The following is a 21,408-nucleotide window of genomic DNA, read 5'->3' as shown; positions in this document are numbered from 1 at the left end:
TTTCACATAGATAATAGGAACTGAGAAAGCCCGTGTACGCCTCCCAGTTAACCAAACTGCTCAAAGCTCAAGAGGGAAGAGTAACAAGCATATGAAAACAATCCTGGTATGTTGTTCTGGTTTTATGATCACCAGAGCCATTTACTGTATCTCCAAACACTCCCTCACATCAGATGTCATCAACAGGGTCAACCTGCACTTTCACTTTCCAGCACCCATGTTTTTCTGCTCCCATAGTTTCAGGGAAGCTCACGGGCAGCAGTGGATGTGCGTACCTGGGAGCCAGAGAACCTCCCTTCCACTTTGTCACCAACTTGCAATTACAGTTACTTGCTGAAAGCCACAGCACGTCACCTCACCTAAAAATAGCAGCATGTATTTGTTTTAGTAAAGAATTGCTTTTTAAGGAACTATTATAGTGGCAGAACAATTAGAGCTTACTTTAAAATATTTAAAATTTTAGTTCCTGGGGAATTTGCCCAGTAGTCTATTCAACTCTTTAATAATCTGAGGGGAACAATCAAATTTAAAATTCTTTAAATCTCTCATCCAATTTCAGCATCCCCAATGACAGAACAAGCTCTTAAATAAAGCTAGTGATTGCTCATAAACAATGTGAAGACTTCACTGTAGTTTTTGCAATAGTTTTTTGGGGAATTCATGTATGCCTGAAGAGACTATAGCAAAAGAGCTTGTAGTCTGTAGTTTAGTTTAACTTCTGTAATCTCAGAGTTGGTAGCAACATGGATGGCAATTCATGCTCAAGACTTAGAGACAGTAACAGAAAGAAACCAAATACTGAATCCTGCACCCATTATCATCAAGGAAAACAATGTGTTTACGGATACAGCAATCAAGTGCAAGGACATGCCTTGACTCCGAAACTACTCCCACTGCCAGCTGGACGCATCCAAACGAACACTGCCTTTTGCCTTGCTGGCAAGGCTACAACCAGGTCCTGATCAGACACCCTCTAAAGTAAATATCACGACATGAGTGTGTAAGGGAAACAAACCACTGGGAAAGCCAGTCCAGCTTCAGGGTTGGCCATGGATTTTTCTTTCAGTTTGGAGCTTGTGTCCCTCAAGTGTCTACCCAAACTGGAAAGCACTTTGGGAATATGTGATCAGCCACCACTAGCAAGTGCGTCGGCTGCCAGGTCCACAGGAAGGTGTCCCAAACCCCACACGTTTCACCATTCCTGGGCAGCAGGAAGCATTTACACACGCACAAACCAAACCCTGTTTCCTTCCAAAGGCCCTTTTCATTCCAGGGTCAAGGACCGAGACTGCTGTTCACCGACGGCGACCCCATCCTCGGCCCTTGAGCCCCCAGAGCCGTCACTACGAGTCGAGGAGCCAGGTGCTGCTCCTTGCCATCCTTCGCCCGTCCGGGTACCGGCCACTCCCGCGGGGACTTTCAAGGGCAGCAGACCGTGCGCATCCTCGGGCTCCCAGGAAGGAGCTGCCCAGGTGCAGAGCTATAGTCGGGGCCAGACACACGGCGCCGCTGATGCCGCCCACCCCGCCGCTGCCGCTGCCCGCGGCGCCGCGCAGGCCCCGGGCTGCGCTCCCGCCGCCTCCGGCAGCGCCGGCAGCGCCGGGGGAAGGTCCCGCGGCATCGCCGCCTTTCGCCGCCGCTGCGCCGGGAGCGGGGGCAGCGGGCTCGGCCGCGCTCCACCTGCTCGCCGCGGCGGCCGCGGTCCGTACTCACTCCGCGTAGCCCGTGGTCCAGGGCAGGCGCCGGGTGTCCTTGCTGAGGATGAGGATGGGGCGGGCGATGTGGTCGGCGGAGCACTCCACCTCGTCCGGGGACAGTCCCAGGAACTCGGGTCTCCCGTAGGGGAAGCGGAGGGGCAAGTCCGCGCCACTGCCGTGGTCGGCGCCCGCGCTGCCAGCCATGATGCCGCCCATGAAATTGGCCACGGCGGACTTCACCCGCGTGAGCATAATAGTACCCCCGCCGGCGGCGGCGGCAGCGCCGGGGCCGCCGCGCGGGGCGGGTCGCGGGTCGCGCCGGCGGGCAGCGCTGCGGCGGCGGCGGCTCCGGCAGCGCCCGCCGCGCTCCCGCAATGGGGTCGCCGGGCCGCGCACAGCAGGGCGGGGGAACGGCGGGCTCAGGGGCAGCCGCGGGGCCGCGGCCTCATTGCAGGTTTCCCCCTCCCGGCGCGGCGCTGGGTGAACTCAGCCCGGCGGCAGCGGCTGCTGAGTCATGTGATAGCGCGGCTGGATTCGCCCGGGCGCTTCCTGCTCCTCCTGCGGCACCGGCGAGCTCCTGGCACACGCCGGGCACGGGCGGCCGCCGTCCCCGCCCGCCTCCTGCGCCGGGGGGTGGCCCGCGGCAGGTGCGCGGCGGGCGGAGCCTGATCCCGGCGGGGCCGCCCCCGGCTCCCGCAGCGATTCGGCCGCGACCCGTGGTCTTGCCCGCGGTCGGCCCCGGGAATTGCCGCCCGGGAGGCGTTTCCCTTACCGGGGGGTCGGAGGTCGCAGTGCGCTGTCCCTGCTGCCCCTGGGCTGAGCCAGCGTCGTCCCAGCCCCGGCAGAGCCCGCTGATCCTGCCAGACAAGGCTCCCGCTTGGAAGGTTCACAACCTACCTTCTGCTCCTTAAACACATCAAGGATATTTCTCCCCCGGAACCATTTGTTAGAGAAAAGAACCTGGGCAGTGGCCGAAAGCGAGCCCTGCCCTGCCTGCCGGGGGGCCGGGGACATGCCCCGGGGCGCCTCCGCGAATTGCCAGGCGTTTAGGATGCTGTCAGGAGGAAAAATGAAAGGACAGGCCCAAACATCTTTAAATTTGAGGACATAGGAATTTTATGCCCTTCTTCTCTTGCTGTGTCATTTTGACCGTGTCATACTCTTAAAAAAAAAAAAAAAAAAAGTATTGGGAGGTCTGTTGCACGCGGTTATCACCCAAATGTGCAGAAAGGTTGGGTGTGCCAAACCTGTTTTAAGAAAACAGAGGTGAGGGGAATGTAGCAAGAGTATGTAGGAAGTCTGTCCTCTGTAGCAAGGCTCTGTCTGTGCCCTGTGATGCAGCAGCACTCCTGAGATCTGTAAGTCTCACAGTGACCCGCGAAATGGAGCAGGTAGGCAGGGCAAGCCGTGAGAGCAGTGCAGTACTGGAACTTAGCAGGAGAAAGCCAGTTAGCATCATACGTGGCTAGCGGGGTTGATCGGCTGTCATCTCTCTGGCTCATACTAGAAACCAGGTGGCATGCAACTGAAGGCAGTTTCAGAGCTTTGGAAAATAAGCCTTGTGAGCTTGTTCAGTTTCTGATTATTAAACGATATCCTGAGAGCTGAGTTCAAACAATACCTGTGTTTGCTTCAGGTTCCTTGTGTACAGACATGACAAATGTAAAGATGTTGTGACACTTACAAGTTTTTATGATAAAGCTGTTTGTTAATATAGTCTACAGATTAGTGTAGATTAGTGAACAGGGATGCTAAGAGTATGTTAATTGTCTCCTGAAGTAGATTTGGAAAAATATCTACCACAAATTAAACATCAAATATACACCTTCTTTGGGACAAGTTGGTTATTTTTCCTATCTCTTTTTTTAGTCACGTCCAGGGTTGATATTGTAAGTATTTTGAGGAACAGTAAACCTCTCTTAGGTCAAAAAAAAAACTTGACACTAATAACTCACCATTCCATTACAATATAATGGAAACCTTGTGGGTCTTTCTTGCATGCATTTCCGTTTGCTTTGCTTTGCTTCCTGGTTATGTTGCAGAGGTCATAACTTTAAACAAAAAAATAAATAAAAGAGAAATGAAAGGTCTGTTAAAATCCAAGTGGGTGGTTTTGGTTTTGGTTTGTGTTTTTTTTCATAAGCCCTGTGTGTTGGTACTGTTCATCTACATTCAGACATTCTAGGCAAAGCCAAGCCTGAGGTGGTGAGATTTCCACTACTTTGTTTGGTGAACTGAACCGTATCTGACTTGTCCAGTTTCAGTTCATTCTCCCTTCCTCCAACTTGAGGACAATCTCTTTATACTATTTTTTGTCTGCTGGATGACCTACGTTTTTTCATCAGGCAGGCACTCCAGCACTCATTTCCCTCACTAAGGTTTTAATGGACCTGCCACCCAAAGATGACAGAAGTGAGAAGAGGGACGTGAGCAGAACTTGACATGTAACCCTCTACCCCTCATAGGTTATGAAGTATACTCTTGGAGAAGCTGCACCATTTACTGGACCCAAAGACTTTGAAAAATATCATAGACTAAAACTCAAACAGCAAGAATGCAGTGTTTGTCCTCTGTCTCCACACTGCACAAAACACGAGGGAGAAATGTAAGGGAGTATGTGTGGTCTTGTTAGTGTTTAAATGATTATCTCTGCTAGATGACAAGGAAAAGCTCAGATCAGACATGTGGGGAGACAGCTTAACAGCTCACCACTCAAAACAGATCTGTGAGCTGTTTGAAATTCTGTGGATGCTTGCCTCTGGCACAAGAATGCTGTAAGGATACAACAGTAAAATAGGTGTGATATGGCCTCTTCATACTGAAAAGTATAAATATGTTTTGATTTCAGTTCTCTTTGGGAAAGAGGATCATATTCACTTTTGAGTCAGAAGTGAAGCCTCACTTCTCAAAGGAAGTGATGTTCAGGCCTGGCAGGGCCTGGGCAAGTTCCCCAAATCTCCTAGCCTGTGGTCCATCTGGTCCAAGCCAGGCATTTTTCTTTGATGGTGTGTAGACCTCTAAAGGTTTGCATATTGACTTCAAATAAAATTTTTAAGCTGAATTCTCTATGCAAACGTTTGAAAATCAGCTCTCTGTCCTTCTACAATCCCGTGAGTAATGCAAAGGAAAGATGACAGGTTGGAATTTTTTAAAATGTTAACTTATTTGTGACATTGGGATAAATATACTTTTCTCTCTGAATGGCTAACCATGCCACAGAGCTAGTGAAGCTGTGTGTGGGCCAGAAACACATTCAAATGAAGCATCTGAATTGTTATGCCACCTTGCCATGCATCATATACAGCATTCAACAAATTCAAGAGCCCTTTAATAGTGATGAAAACAGATTTACATAGAAACCACTCTAAACTTTCATGCAATGATAGAATAATTCTGACTGGAAATTACTTTTGAATATAATGTGCTCCAACTTCTTTGTCAAAGCAGGGCCAACTTTAAAGTTATGTTACGTTGTCTAGAATCTTGTCCAGTCAAGTTTTCAATATTTCCAAGGATGGAGATGTTACAGACTCTCTGCGCAGCAGTTCCAATCTTCAACCAACCATTCATGAAATTTTTTTCCTGGTAGCCATTTGGGATTTCTGTTGTTACAGTTTGTGCCTGTTGCCTCTCATCCCCATTCACTTTTGAGAATATGATTCCTTCCTCTCTGTACCCTCTCATTAGATAGATGAAAACAGAAGTAAGGTTTCCTCCCCTTAGCCTTGCTTTCTAAAACTGAACAAATTCATTTGCCTCTTCTTGCAATAACCTTGGTGGCCCACTGCTGGACTCACTCCAGTAGATTGGCTGGGGAGCCCCAAGCTAGACACAGTACTCTCACTAGTGCCATTTAGAGGGGTATAACCAATTCCCTTGACTGTTGCTAATACACTCCAGTATGTGTTTAACCTTCATTGCTGCAAAGGCACATTTGTGGCTGATACCCACTTTGCTGTCTGCCAGGACGTTCAGACCCTTTCCTGCGATGTTGCCTTCTTGGCAGTCAGCCCTCAGCATGAGTTTACCCCATCCCAGTTGCAGGACTTTGCATGTGTTCTTGGTGAACTTCAGTAAGTTCCTGTCAGCCCATTTCTCCAGGCTGCTGAGATCCCTCTGAGTGACACTCCTGCCCTCCAGCTATCAGCTTATTCCCCACAATATAGGGGAAAGGAGACAAATACTTAAAGTTGGCAAAAAAACCTTAGGGTTATCATAACATCTCTGTAGATATTATTTTTATATAGAACCATAGAATATCTCAAATTGAAAGGGACCTATATGGATCATGGAGTCCAACTCCCTGCTCCTTGCAGTACTACCTGAAGCTAAGCCATATGGCTAAGAGCATTGTCCAGAAGTTTCTTAACCTCTGACAGGCTTGATGCCTGTTCCATGACCAGCTCCCTAGAGAGGCTGTTCCAGTGACCAAGCGCTCTCTCAGTGAAGAACTTTTCCTAATGTCCGGTCTGAACTTGCCCTGATGCAACTTCATTCCATTTCCTTGTGTCTTATTTTTGTCTTTCCAGTCACTTTTTTAAAGAACTATCACAAAATTCACTTTAAACAAAGGAAAAGCTTGCAAAATGAAATATTCCCTTGGCTCTGAAGACTCTGGCTCTGGCTTGTGAGTACTTGAGGAGAGATTATATTGTGTGAAGCAGCTGGAAGCATATCCAATGAAAGTGCATTGACTCAATGTGTTAAAACAATTTCTGATCATAAAAGTATTTCTGGAGCAGGTCCTTTTTTGTTTATTTTGCAGAATATGGTAGTACTCGGGGCTCTGCCTCATAGGAATGTGGAATTTATTTCAACAGTGTAACCCCTACTAGCTTGTACCTTGTTTGTACCTTATGTTCCTTGCTTACTTTAAGTTTCTTTCCTTTTCATGCTTTGAATAAAAGCAATGGAGAAGTTTCCAAAGACCTTGGTGAGAGAAGAAGTAGGCCTAATGTGAGATGAATACACCATTTCTGCAGGTGTGAACTTTTGAGTCATGTTATCACAGATGTAGAGAATATCCACAGGTATGAACTCAGCTGCCAAATGAATTTGGAGAGTATGTCATAAGTGTCTGACATTATGGTGATGAAACTGTATAAGCAGGGGAAAAAAAGGTTTTTAAGGAAAAATTGGTTGTACTTCTCTGTTAATCCCCCATAAAAAACCACTTAAATCCTTATTTTTGCATATGATTTTACTTAGGAAGGTCACCATGTCATGTGGTGATCAATGAAGTTATTCTTACCTTTTCAAAAGGACTGTGCAACCTTTAATAAACATGAGGAAGCTCTTTATCTCCAGAGAAAGGCCCTTCAGAAGCACAGTGCCTGAGGCATCATAGTGATGTGGAGAACAAAATGCCACTTATTAAGACATCAATCCTACTTCCCGCAGTACCAAAACTCCCATCTGTGCCTGCAGCAACCCCCAGCATTTCTAGGCTTATCAGAGCTGATGAGATGGAAGCTGTTGGTGCTCTTGACAGTTTGCATGCAAAGGCACCAATTAAATTTAAAAATACATAAATGTTAGCAATACTTGAAGTGATATATTTCTTCTGCTATACCTGATTTCTACTGCACCATTCTCTAGTTAATGTTAATTTCACACATGGATTTCCTTTTCAGAGACTTCTGCATCTGAAGTTCAGAGAGAGGACCTCTGGCAGAACATGGCTAGTGTGATGGTCCCAAGGCTTTGTGGTCTAATCCAGTCCCCCACAGAGCATGAGTTGAGTAGTCCCAATAAAGGCTTTTACCCAAAGAGTCCAAACCCAAAAAGTTGTATCAGGGCCAAACCCTCTTATATTTTTTTCTCCAACATGAAATTTAGAGTAAAATGTTCTTTTTCCATTGCTGTCCTAACCATGAGGTGACCAAAACCTATAAGTATTTTGCTACAGGAACTATAGCTAGATTCACCTTCCATGGCCTGATGCTTCTGCAGGTCCTCCTCAGTATTGCCTCTATCAGAGACCTGCTGAAGCACAGTGTGGGTTGGTGGCATGGGAAGGACAAGCATATATACAACATTTCTGTTAGACTAGTGTGAAATTAGTGGTAAAGCTGTTGTATGCACGGGTTTCATGCTAATATGTAAGATGGATACATCAGGAGACCTGGGGTGGTAGATAGAAATGGGAGCCAGAAGTTGTCTTCCCCATCCCTAATTCAACTTTATGTGGAGAATTACCTTTGTTCTTGATCATGTGAATGGCTAAAAACTTATACTTTTAGGGGTCTGAAAGCTAGAGATTCTCTCACCAGCAGGAGTTAACCAAGAAGGTATTTTCAGAGCACACCTGTTGTACTGACTCAGGATGGCTTTAGCCAGGGTTAAAAGCTGGTTAACCAGGCTGGAGCCCCAGTGTTCTATGCCCCAACAGAGCCTCCCTCTCCTGCTTTTGCAGACTCATTCTTTCTGCCCCTTCCCAGCAATATTTAGGAGGCGATACAAAGTGGAACCCTGTCCTTACTCAAAGGAGTATAGCTGTGTGGAGAAAGTATTCATGCCAGAAAAGTGGGTTCATATCCCTTCTCACAGTGGAGGACTAATAAATGTAAAATTATGAGCTACATAAAAGCAGACTTCATTTATGTACCTAGGCAGGAAAAAGGCTATGAAGAGGGATCTTAATTGACTGGCAATCACATCAAAAGATGTCACAAAATCTTATAACTGCTTGCAATCTATGTAAATATAAATAAGTACTTCAACATAAAGCTGCCCATAAGCTCGCAAGAGTCTCACATTTGCCAAACGCTACGGAATTACTTTTTCTGCAAGAATCTATCTGCAAGTGTACTGGAGATAATTTCATAATAAGCAGCATCATCACAATTTTACTTTTACAGTCTCTTCTTACTTTCCATTATCTGTTCCTTTTTAATGCCCTTAGCTAAATCTGCTAATAGTGGGATGGAATGCAGATTAGTTTGTTTATGTGCTCCTGGGGGCAGCTTTTCATAGGGGAGGTGGAGCAAAATTATTACATCTTCTCTGAAACTCCTTTGCCCTGGCTCCTATGAAGGAACACCTTGCCCTGAGGATGATGTGAGATGCTTCAAAATGGCAGCAGTGGCAACACTTTCACAGGCAGTCTCAGCAGAAAAGCTGAAAGTAATCAAATAGGTGGCAATGCAGAGACAAATGAGCAGTTAAAAGGACATGTGGGTATTTGTAGGGTTAAGGGACAGCACTAAAAGCTCTACTGAGCACAGGCACATGTATTTCAACTCCTTCAACATTTTGATTGAGTAAGAGCATGTTTCAGAATATTAGTCTTGACTGGTGCCCGAGTTAAATATGGGTTAAACACACTGGAAAGTGATTTGCATATACCACATGGTGGGGAATTTTTAAGTAACCTGCTAGCTGCCTTTGCTGCAGGTACTCCTTAAATAGAGCAGTCTCAGGAGTAAGTGGGATGGGTGGGCCAGGGACTTCTTGTCTGCCTATTATAGATTTGAAAAGAGATATTGGGACTTTTTTCCAATATCAATTACTGGGCAGTGTGCACCTACAATGAAAGCCCATCCCATCCCTTTTTCTGGGGTGGGGGGAAGGTAGGAAGGGGGAAGGGGCAGGGTCGAGCACAGAGGGGCACGGGAGTGGGGGAGGCTTCTCTATAAAACCAGCTAGCCCCACGCCTCGGAGCCTTTTGTTTGTGGGTTCACCGTCGCTCACAGTCGCCAATTCTGGGTTTCTCCCGTCCAACACCCCACCCCAGCCCGTCCCCCAGCTCTTTCCCGGAGGAGAAGCCTTCTCCCCGGCTGGCACCCGGTCGGGGAGTAGCCCGAGCCTTTGCCGACCATCGCAGCAGGCTGCAGGGAGAAACCCCGGGAAAGAGTCCCCCGCCGACCGTCTCGGAGAGAGGTATTTTTGCCCCAGGCTGGGGTTGCTGCAAGTCAGACCATTTTCCCGCGGCAGCTGCCTGACCTTCCCCAGCGCTCGCCGCTGCAGGCAGTTATTTTTTTCCTGAGCTGCGGAGCCAGAGTGGTTACTGAGGATCGCACCATAGCTTTGGGACTGGCGGGAACAACCGCTTCATTGTTGACGGTGGAACACCACTGTTGCTAATTCGGGTTTGTTATATATATATAACATATAGTGTGTGTATATATATATATATAGATATATATATATATATATATATATATAAAGAGCTGTTGTTTTCCTTTTCCACACCTTTCATTTGAAGCCTCTTAATTTCAAAGTTATAATTTAGAGGGAGGCGTTTGATTCTTTTTTCTCTAACCCACCTCCCTTAACAAACATTTGTGTCTTGCAAAACTAAGACACTGCCAATGGTGGCTTAGGAGCAGATGACAAACATGAAGAAGGATCCTCTCCCTACAATTGGGCTGCAGCTTCTGCTGCACAAGCTTTCCTGCAGTTCAGGCCAGCCTGGTACCAACTTTCAGCTGCAGGTTGGCCATGGTCTTGCGTGCAGCACGGTCAAGCCTTAACCATCATGCTTAGAGTTAGGCAGTGCTTCTTTTTTTTTCTTTCCCTTTTTTAATTAATGAAATGAACAGTTCTGGCAAAACTTCAAGATTTGAATATCAGCTTGGACACATAATATCCCAGGTGCCTTACATGGTACTCATTCTCAGCCAACTTTGCCAAGGAAGGAAGTGGGATTTTTGAGCAAGTTGTCAAAACTCCAGGCTTCTAGACTTATGGCTGAGTTTACCAGATGTTTTATGATGCCATAAATCACAGTCCCATCTATACTAAATGATGACAGAGAAACTTAAAGAAATTATATTTGTTTTGCATTAAGCTCTTGGATTTCTGTACACCTTCTGTAAGCAGGAATATGGAAACTGTCTTCTTCCTTCTTTTTTTTTCTTTCCAGCATTGTTCATGAGGTGCCTGTGGCCTTGCATGTCAGCCTGACTATCTGCTTTCTCAAATACATGACATTCTGATATTAATATGCTATCATTCAGATTGGTACAACTAATATACAGAATCTTGCCAAAAGACAAAAAAAAAAAAGAACAACAAAAAAGGCAAACCCATATATTTAAAATTTATTGGCATTTCCAACAGTTTTGTGAAGAGGTAAAAGTGAGTATATAAATATTTATTAAATTGTTTTAGAATAAAAAAAAGAGCTCTCCTGGTTTAGTTGTGAAACAAGATACTACAAATTTTGTCCACTCTTCTACAGCATCCTTTGAAGATCTGTTGTCTATCTATTGCTTCTTCTGCAAAAGGCTAAAACATTTTTAGCTTGGACAAGCACATTGATTTTTTTTTCTCCCCTACTCTTCTTGTATAACTTCAGCAGTCTCTTTTATTAACGCTCATGAAATTTTATTTAAATAGATTCTTCCTCGCCATGTTTTATGTATTGAGGGTGTTTTGTCTTAATTTGTCTTAGTTTTTTACTTCTTTTTTTTTTAGATTAAAAGTATGGCTTTTGACAATCTTCTGCAGAGTGATTTTTAAAGAATACTGTTGTTATTATTATTATTATTAATAGTAATAATGGAATATTTTTTTATGCTTTTTCCTGTCACAAAAATGTGATAGTTATGTCTGCTTAATTTCTCCCAGTTCGAATTAGTGACTAAAACCCAGGACTTAATTCAGTACTACAGTGCTACCAGTTAAGGGACAGACCCATAAGAAAGCATTAACAATGTGACAGTTATGGCCATCCTGCATATAGCAACACTGAGGAGCTTCGATGTTTGGGAACTCGACCTATTTCAATTGTGCTGTAATACAGCAATCAGGCTAATTTAAAGGATCTTCTAAGATTGCAGAAACCATGGCTTCTTCAGATGTTCTCAGAAAAAACCCAACCCACTGCCCCCCAAGCCCTAAACAAACAACAACAAAAAACCCCACAAACAACAACAAACCAAACCAGCAACCTCCCAAAATAAACAAAACAAGAAACCACAAAAAAACCCATAACAAAACTGGCAGCTCAGTCTGCAAACCTTGAGTCAGGGGTAAGTCAGTTCAGCTCTGGAACAAGCTGATGGGGAAAAAGTCTGAACATCTCTGTTTCCGTGGCCAAGGCAGCCACGGGAAATGTCCTAAGCAGACACAATGCTACAACAATAGGCAATCTGCGCAACCTTCTGCTTACTCCAACTGATGTATCTGAAAATCAGATTAACCTCTGACTTTTATGGGTCATGGTCTTTCAACTATTGTGTGTAACAACCTAAGAAACCGGATATAAAGGATGCTTTTTAACAGATTTAAAGCAATAAGGCAAGAATCATAATCTTCCACCAAATAGCTGACATAGAATAAGCATGCTGACCTCCTGGAAATATAATTATTTGTGATTGAACATCTGTGTTTACAGGGCTTTTTTTAAGGAAAGTATTTAAAAAAATATCTTTAGTTATTTCTGTGGAGCTGTAGCCCCTTTTGAGAGTGATACATGCACCTCAAAGACATTTAAGTAATAAGAATAAATAATTAGCATGCCATAACGTAATGCTGATTGTCAGCAATTGCTTTTCAGCTTAACCACTAAAAACAATTCTCACCATGGTACAGGGGAGTTCCTTTTGTCCTCTGTTTTCATATTCCTTTACTCTCCACTTCATCCCTTTCTGGAAGCCCTGTCTGAAGCAGGGAGGTGACAAGGGCTCATTGGCCATGACTGACAAACCTCTCAGCCTCCCAGGATGCAGTGCAGTTTTGGTACTCCATGACTGGTCCAAAGCTTGACACCAGCCTAAGTAAAACTGACTCTGGTCTCCCTGAAGACAAGAGTAAAGTAACTCTGCTGCTGCTTGCTGCTTTCCTCCACCAGGCACAGCATGGGGCTGGCAGTGAAGGTTGTGGGGCAATTCTGGGGAGCTGATCAGCCAAGTTTTAGAGGGTCCAACTCTCAAACAACCATCTACCTGTGCCGAAAAACAGGAACCATGGTCACAGCTACACTGTTGTCCTTGGTCCTTTGAGCCTGTGCTTTGCTATCCCAAATCGAAAATTGGTTTCCTCCATGGATTTCAGTATATCTCTATTTGCATTTTTACACCAGGACTTACTGAACTACAGGAATTTGCAGTTCCATAAAAAGACCTGTGATTAAGAAGAATCTGGAAATGTATTGTCTATGTTTATGCATTATGTATTTAATAATAAAGGATTTAAATGCGTGAGGAGCACTGTAAGATACTTCCCTTGACAGTGCTCAAAACAATCCTGATGTGGACAGACCCCCATTTCAGCAGCAGTTAGGGAGAGATGTGGGCCTGGAAGTCAGGGTCAAACAGTTCCCTGTCATGATAGCAGGGAAAGAGTCTGAAGCTCAAGAGGAGACCGAAGAAAAGTGTTGACACTACAAAGAAAGCTACGATGCTCCATTAAATCTGATGAAGCCTGAAATTCAAAGCTGGTCAGAAAGGCTTGTATAAACTGCATAGGAAGCACTCGAAAATGCTGATGAGCCAGTATCTCTCCGACCCTGTTGGCTACAGTAATGTAGTAGGTTTTCAAGGATGAAGCTCTTTGAGAGAAGTTTCTTGGGAAAGTTTTATCTGATAGTGCTTTCATCAAAATCAACTGCTCCTTGAGTTTAAACAAACATGTTTAAGGAAAACAGAGACAGCACTGTGCCGCTCTGCTTCCCAGTTTGTTTTATGTGCTCCTCACGGGATTTTATGACACAGGATTATAGTTCACACATACAATGATCTTTTTATTCTAGGTGCCCTAAAACCATTCAGTGAGAGTCCACATCCAGATATTTTTTTTAACAAGGGACCAAAACTGGTCTTTGGCACTACAGTATCCTGAGCTTGCTGTCCTTTTCTGGGAGCGCACAGGGGAGTCACCCAAGCAGAGCAGGCACCATGCCTCATGATTTTCATGTGATACCTCTATCTGGAGGGGTTTGTCTCAAGGCAGGGTCTCTTCCCTGAGCACAAACTTGCAAATGACCAGAAATCCTCCCAAGGATGGGAACAGGAAACAAGTCCCTACCCCTCCTAGGAAAGGAATGAAATCGTGAAGAGAAGTGGTGAGAAGTGGTCTGTGGGAGGTAGCAGCTACCCCGTAGGGAAAAATGGTTAAGATTTTAAGACGGGGCAACAGATGGTTGAAAATGGAAAAGGCATCCAGCAATAATAAAGATATTAATTCAGTAATACAGATTATGATAATTTTGGACTATAATAATAATAATAATAATAATAATGTTATTAGTTGTAACGTTTCAGTAAAGACTTTGGTTCTTGGTGAAAAAGAAGTTTGGGAACTACTGATTTCATAAATAAAGAGTGTTTTGGTAGGTTATAGTAAATACTATTGAAGTAAACATAATTGTCTGTAATTTTAAAGCCATATATTAAACATTGTTATGGAGACCTTTCTGCAGGAAATTCATAGCTATTTAAGCCACCTTGATGATGTCACTCTGCAAAAACACATCCATAAGAGCTTCATAGAAACTACAGGGTTAGAACTTGTTTCCAACTGCTCCTGAAGCTGCCAAGGAAAGCAAACCTTATTTTTAGAAAGTTCTTCCACTTGGCTTCAGCCACCTTTCAGCTTCAGAAAAATTTGTGTGTGTTAACAGCTCTTGAGAAACAGTGCACTTCCATCAGGTGCCCACAGCTTTATTACGGATTTGGACTTAAGCACTTGACTGAATTTCTGACTCAGTAGTAATTTTTATAAGAAGTCCTGGTGATTGTAAGTCATCAAAACTAGGGGCTCATTTTGCTGCCTTCAACACTCATCTTTTCCTGTTGTTTCCTAACACACACATCATCAGTTGTATCTTGAACACTGATTTGGAAAAATAAACTTACTGTATCATGATAGTAATACTGTAAGAATGCATAAACCCAAATAAAATTTTTATATGACAGCTTGATAGAATTGCTCACCCATGTAAAATTAGCAATATACCAACACTGGCAGGATTAGGACATAATCATGTTTTCTGTCCCTTTTTGGTGATAATTGTTATACTAAAGATAGCAGTGAAGGGGAGCTGCAGTGCATGTGGTTTTAGTTTTGATAGCTTGGGTAATAGCAATGGTCACAGTGAAATGAAATAATGCATGTGTCAGCACAACAGAGTTGCCAGAGGAAATATCCAATATCATTCTTGATAAGCTCCCCACGATCTGCACTGAAGCCCAGACTGTTGCTTCTCCCCACTTAAACTGAAGTGCTCTCAGCCAGGGCTACCGCAATGAAATCACAGAATGGGTCGGATTGGAAGGGACCACAGTGGGTCATCTGGTCCAACCTCCCTGCACAAGCAAGGTAGAGCATATGCTAGAGCATATAGCAAAGGATTCCATCCAGACAGTTCTTGAATATCTCCAGTGCAGGAGATTCTAAAACCTCTCTGGGCAATCTGTTCAAGTGTGTGGTCATGCAAAGAAGTAAAGAATTCTTCCTCAAGTTCAGGTGGAACTTTCTGTGCATCAGTTTCTGCGTGTTGCCTCTTGTCCTATTGCCTGGCACCACCAAGAAGAGCTTGGATCCACCCTCTTGATATCCTCTCTTCAAATGCTTATAGACATTAGGAAGTCCTCTCTCAGTTCTCTCCTTTTAAGACTGAAGAGGCCCAACTGTCAGCCTGTCCTTGTAAGAGAGATGCTCCAGTCCCCTAATCATCTTTATCATTCTCCGCTGGACCTGCTCCAGGAGCTCCACATTTCTCATGTACTGAGGAGCCCAGAACTGAACACAGCACTCTAGATATGGCCTCACCAGGGCTGAGTAGAGATCCTCTGGGAGCTGCTGTTCAGCCATTTCTCAACAATCCGCCCAACTGCCCACTCATCCAGCCATCACTTCCTGATTTTTCCTATGAGGATATTATGTCAAAAGCCTTACTGAAGTCGAGGTAGACAACATCCACTGCTGTCTTCTCATCCATCCAGGTAGTTGTTTCATCATAGAAGGTCATCAGGTTGGTCAAGCATGATTTACCTTTGGTGAATCCATGCTGACTGCTCCTAATCACTGTCTTGTCATCCATGTGGATAGAGAAGGCCTCCAGAATGAGGCTCTCCATCACCTTTCCAAGCACTGAAGTGATGCTGACTGGCCGGTAGTTCCCTGGGTTATCCTTTCTTCCCTGTTTGAAGACTGGGGTAATGCTTTCTTCCACACTGCCCAGGTGCAGAGCCAGCATGGGCTCTCTGTGAAAGAATGTAAGATCACAGCAGCTCATGCTTCTCAGGCTTGTAGACAGTTGTAGAAACACAGTGCTCAATACATTTTTGTACAAGTCATGTGTTCTTCCTCTTCTATCTCTTCCAAACAAATTCTCAGTGTCTCTGCATATCACTTCTAGCCATTAACAGAGTAGCTGCATATCTTGTATAATAAAAAGTTCATGTGAGCTCAGAATGCTCTTAATAAAATAGAGATTAATTCCATAACAACAACAGCAAAATCTATGCAGAAAACTGTTGCCTTTACAACAGAAAGAAATGTTAGATGAGAATCTCCTCCAGGGTGGTGGATCTTTTGATATTTTTTCATATAAATCTCTTCAGACTGTTTTTTCTTTTCTTTCTGCAGAAATAAAATAAACATTTAAAGAATAGCCAGAAGGTAAAATATTACCACATTTTAAATTTGAACAAGTTCTTCTGATTTCTTTCATTAATACCATTAAAGTCAAAAGAGAATTCTGCACTTACATTCTGAAGCATCAACGTGATCATGTGATTCACACTAAAATTCAATCTGAATAACAAAGTTTGAATGCACTATAAGGGAAACCAAAACTACCCCAGGGCTCCTTCTTATCCAGTACAGGGAAAGAACTATTTCTGTTGAAAAGTTAAAGGAGCTGTATTATGCATGTGCATTAGTGTGTCTGCATACAGAGTTAATATAAAACACTTTATGCTTTCGTAAATGGTATATGACACTATAATACACATAGATTCAAGTGGAAGAGGTGGTTTCTGGTCTGGGCAGTATGACTGAGTCTGTCCTGGTGTGAACAAGTGATCTCTGTGGGCACACATCCTGGCCCTGCACTGCCACGCTGCCTCCCAGTCTGCCTGCAGCCCCTGCTGCTCTGCACCGGGACAGGGCTGTGCAGCCTCCTGACAGATGGCAGTGAGATGTCTGTTGAGAGTATAAGTAACTGAACCAGGCCAGGCACTGTTTGAGTGTATGCACTGTCTTGGAGAGGGCTTGCTCTTGAATAAGCGGGCCAGTTTACCTCAACTGGACATGGTTTGCATCCAGCTATGCAAGTGGGTTGATGTGTGGATGCACAAGTATAGAGCAGGTCAGAAACAGGAGTGTTTTTTTGATTTCCCCTGATGGTGTTGCCAGCAAGGCAGTATGATTCACATCGGAAATTACCACAAGGGTGCGCTGTCACAAAAATCGCAGCTGTTGCATTATGGGGTCCACTCACAGCACCTTGTAGCTTCTTTCTTTACAATTCCATTTACAATCCGTCTTCTTCCTTTACAATTCAAAATTACAAGTATGCTAGGATCCCCCCTGGAGTGGAAAGGAGACAACTCCACTGTAAAGAAGACTTTTGAGATAAACAGTTTCTTGTAATTGTGTTTAGCCTTCGAATTCCCCAGCCAACTGAATGCTAAACCATGTCCTGCTGGGATGCAAATAACTTTGAAAGGTGAAGAGTGGAGGTCAGAGTACTGCCTCAGGGAGTTCTAGCCCAGATTTTGGTGTACAGTGAGCCATATCGTCTCATGATGACTCACAAGGCTCAGCACAACCATCGCTCACATGGCTAGCTGGATCCAGGAGCACCCATCACACCAGCCTCAAGGATGAATGCCAATACCTTCAGTCTACCTGGGAGCAGCCCATGCAAAAGAGAGGATCTCTGGCAGAGGACTGTTGGGGTTTAACCCCACCTGGCAACTAAGTACCATGCAGCTGCTCCCTCCCTCTCTCTCTGTCTCCTTCCCTCCTCATTCCTGGTGGGATGGGGGCAAGAATCAGAAAAAGGTAAAATCCATGGGTTGAGATAAGAGCAGTTTAATAACTGAAGTAAATTAAAATATAATATTAATAATAACAACAAGAGCAATGAAAAGGCAGATAAGAAAAAGAGAGTGATAAGACCCAAGAGAAGCAAGTGATGCACAATCCAATTGTTCACCACTCACTGATGGATGCCCAGCCCATCCCTGAGCAGTGATCACCTCTCCCAGCTAGTTCCTCTCAGTTTATATACTGAGCCTGATGTTCTGTGGTATCTATTGGTCCTGGCCAATACCCCTTTGGCCAGTTCGGGTCAGCTGTCCTGGCCATGCTCCCTCCCAGCCTCTTGTGCACCTCTTTGTTGGCAGAGCATGGAAAATTGAAAAGTCTTTGATTTAAGTGAGCACTACTTAGCAGTAACTAAACCATCACTGTGTTATCAACATTATTCTCGAACTAAATAAAAAACACAGCACTCTACTAGCTGCTAGGAAAAAAAATTAACTCTATCCTACCCAAACCCAAGACAGGGCAAAGCAGCTGCTGTTTCCCATTCCAGGACCCTGAGCTGTAGCCCTCTTCCCTGCGGGGCTCACTGAAGGCACTCGCATGTGTGAGAATGCCAGCCCTCTCCAATGAGTTTTTAAAGAACATTGTTAACTCCATACGTGTCTCTTGGCTCCATGCTTTTTATTTCTGTCTTTTATCTGCTGGCATCCTTAGAGTGTTAAAAGTTGCATTTAACCTTGTCAAAGGAAGCCTGTTTCTATTTTAAATTGAAGCATTTTATGCACAAGTCATATTTTCCTTGCAACATTTCCTTATGGTTAAATATTTGTGTTGGAATTCCTAAATGATAGTAAAAAAAACAGTAAAATGAGCAGAGGAAGAGCAACTTCTGTTCTAGAAGGGAGTTTATTGATATCCTCAATATCTTGTATATGAAACTACTTTATATCCAAGGCAATAGAAGGAGTAGCAGCTATATATTTTGTGACAGGTTTAGCCTTTCTTTTTTTTCCCCACAAAATTTTAGGAACATATCATGATTTCCTGAAACCCGTTTGGTGAAATCTCTTGGATTGCTTTATTCTGCGAATTGCCTTATCTCATAGGTTGACTGACGAGGGTTCTTATGCTGATACATCATCTTCTCGCACATGCAGCTGCCATTGCTGGGGCAAGTCACAGTTACTAGTCATTTCCTGGGCAAGTGTGTACTTACCCTCCTCGCATTTATTTAAACCTTAATTTTCTCCAAATATGCCAGTGCGTGGCACTAAGACCCACTTTCTTCTGGACCTGACTAGGCGTTTTCCTAGAAAAACAGGGGTTTAACCATTAGTAAAATCCTGTAAAATGACAAAATTTCGCAAAAAAATGTTAAATTTACAGACTTGTTGCACTAGAGAATGGAAATAAATTAAGTTGTCTTGGCTTTGCTTAATCTCAACTATAACCTTAGTGCTTCAGGTCCTTGGAATGAATTTCCTTGTTATTGTGCACCAGGGTACCCCTTCTCCAGAGTCCTATAACAAATCCTGGCTGTTGCTTGACTGCACACATAGCAAACACTTCTGCATTTCTCAACTAAAATTCTTCGTGTGTTTTCTTCCCATAAAAATTGGTTCCAAACTGACTTAGCACAAATATGAAAATATCTGAATCATCCCTTAGTGCAAATGTTGTTTGCTCAGCTCTCCTTCCTGCAAGTGTCTATCGAATTAAACAGGTAAATAAAATCAGTGGAAAGAGAAATAGCAGCAGGACAAACATGACTTAGCAGATTGAAGGGAACATCAGTGTGTATTTACAATGTTTTTCAAAATTTTTCCTAAATCCAGGTAAAACCTGGCCATCACCTTTCACTGATTATTTGGAAATAAAACACATTTTCTTGAAGTGCTTAAAATTCTTTTTGACCATCAGGGTATTTTAGTAAATGCTACTTTGAAATGTAGACTTCAAATCCAAATAGAAGCTTTTGCAATGTTAACTATAAAAACTACTAGAAACTATTGCCTCTGCCTAAAAACAGTGGTAACCAAAAAAACTAATCTTTGTCCATTTGCAATAAACAACATCTCCCGTTTGAATACAGATACTGCATGCATCCTCATTTTCTATTCTTTCAATAGGTATTCTGAAAGGGAAAATACTGAACAGGTAGGTAAAATACATGGGAGATAATTATTATTGCATGGTTGTAATCCAGTACACTGAGGTCCTTACTTCAGCTGGGACTTGATAATGGAGATAAAATTAATGATAAAGAACAGTACCTTTTCTTTAATATCTCCATGAAAATATATTTTATATTGCCACAGAGATAGCAATATAGCTGCATTATTTTTTTCTGCAGAAAAACTCAAGGTAGACAGCAGCCATTAATAAACCAGACAATTTTCTCCAATACTGAAAAAGATATTATGAGACCATAAGATTGTTCAGCTGATGAGCCTGCTTCTGTAATCTGTTTTGGATAATAACGTTAGAACAGCACATAGAGTATGCCTATATGAAAGATATTAATTGATTTCTTCTGAAGCAAAATATGAAGTAAAAAAAACCAGCTGTCTGAAAAGAGTGTAATTGTTACTGTGTTACACAGGAATTAGAGGCAGAAGTAGGGGTGTTGCAAACATTTGGTTACATTAAAATGAAAACTAGTTACTATGGGATGAGTGGGACTGAATTTTGTACGGAAAACATCATGCATTTGTCTGTTTATTTAAACTATGCTTTTCAGATGCTTTTATTAGGTCAGTCTAAACCTCTTGTATTACCTCATTTTGAATTGTTTTTCTTCAAGAAACTTCAACTGATTCAGCTGTACTTTCTATCTGAACTCTACCTCACACTGAATTTTAATGTCAAATATAATTTCAAAAAAGTTCAGATGTGATTGAAGGAATGGTAGAAATAGGTGTCAGATTTCTCAATGCCTAGTATTTTTTCCACTATAAAGTACTTGTAGCGACCTTTTAGGTCAGAGGAGATTTGGCAAGGGACTTGGTTCTAGACTCACTAAACTTGTTATTTCTTCTGGGAAAAACTACCTGTGTTAGAAACCTAAGAAAGTCTCAAGCTCTACAAGTTTTCCTGCATTTGTTCAGTGCAGGTGAAAATCACAGCAGACTTACACCAAGAGACCGGATCTGCTTGCAGGCATCCAGCAAGAAAGTGCAAGGCTGAGGGGAGTTGTTTCACATACAAATGACTCTGAGTGGCACTGCCAGTGTTCCTTGTTCTGCATCGTGCATTTAAGTGTGTACTTTGTAGCTATAGTATGTATTGCTCCATCCCGGTCCCACTGCAAGCCAAAATGTCTGTTTGGCTGTTAGGGTGATGGAGGTCACTCGCTTTTATATTAGATGACAGTGATCGTCTTTCACTCCATATGAAAGTAAAACTGCACTTGCTGCCAGAAGAATAAGAGCACATTAAAAAAAACAACTAGATAAGCATACTAATTAATAAACACTTGGAATAGTGCAGTTAGAGGCTCAACTCAAATTTATTATAATTCCCATTGCTATGTAGTGTGTACATGCTATCATAATCCACCACTATAACCTAATTATTAGAAACACTGAAAATTAGAACAATAAACCAGCAAATGGGTGTCTGGATCATGCTGACAGCACACCGTGCCATGGTCATAATTTTTATTGCCCTAATAACACTAAAATTATGATAGCTGTAGGATCAAATGGGTCTAAATGGTGAAACCATTCGTGAACTCAAGTTTCAAACTCAAGTTTGAAAGAATCTG

The 21,408-nt window shown here is 43.2% G+C and overlaps 1 protein-coding gene across 1 annotated transcript in view; it reads right to left on the bottom strand.

The window, feature by feature from the left end:
* The window catches only part of PPM1H (protein phosphatase, Mg2+/Mn2+ dependent 1H), a 131,798-nt gene extending 129,833 nt beyond the window's left edge, over window positions 1-1,965 (bottom strand). The window contains exon 1 of the mRNA XM_027721191.2: window positions 1,714-1,965. Within this exon, the coding sequence (XP_027576992.1) occupies window positions 1,714-1,949 (236 nt within the window). The 5' untranslated portion in view covers window positions 1,950-1,965. The remainder of the gene's footprint in view (window positions 1-1,713) is intronic.
* Between the last annotated feature and the right edge of the window lie 19,443 nt (window positions 1,966-21,408).

Source organism: Pipra filicauda, unplaced genomic scaffold, assembly GCF_003945595.2.
Source record: "Pipra filicauda isolate LSUMZ 115617 unplaced genomic scaffold, ASM394559v2 scaffold247_size1415610_pilon, whole genome shotgun sequence".
Classification (NCBI taxonomy): domain Eukaryota; kingdom Metazoa; phylum Chordata; class Aves; order Passeriformes; family Pipridae; genus Pipra; species Pipra filicauda.
Note: the sequence above shows the minus strand (reverse complement) of the source record. Positions and strands in the feature narration are given on the sequence as shown.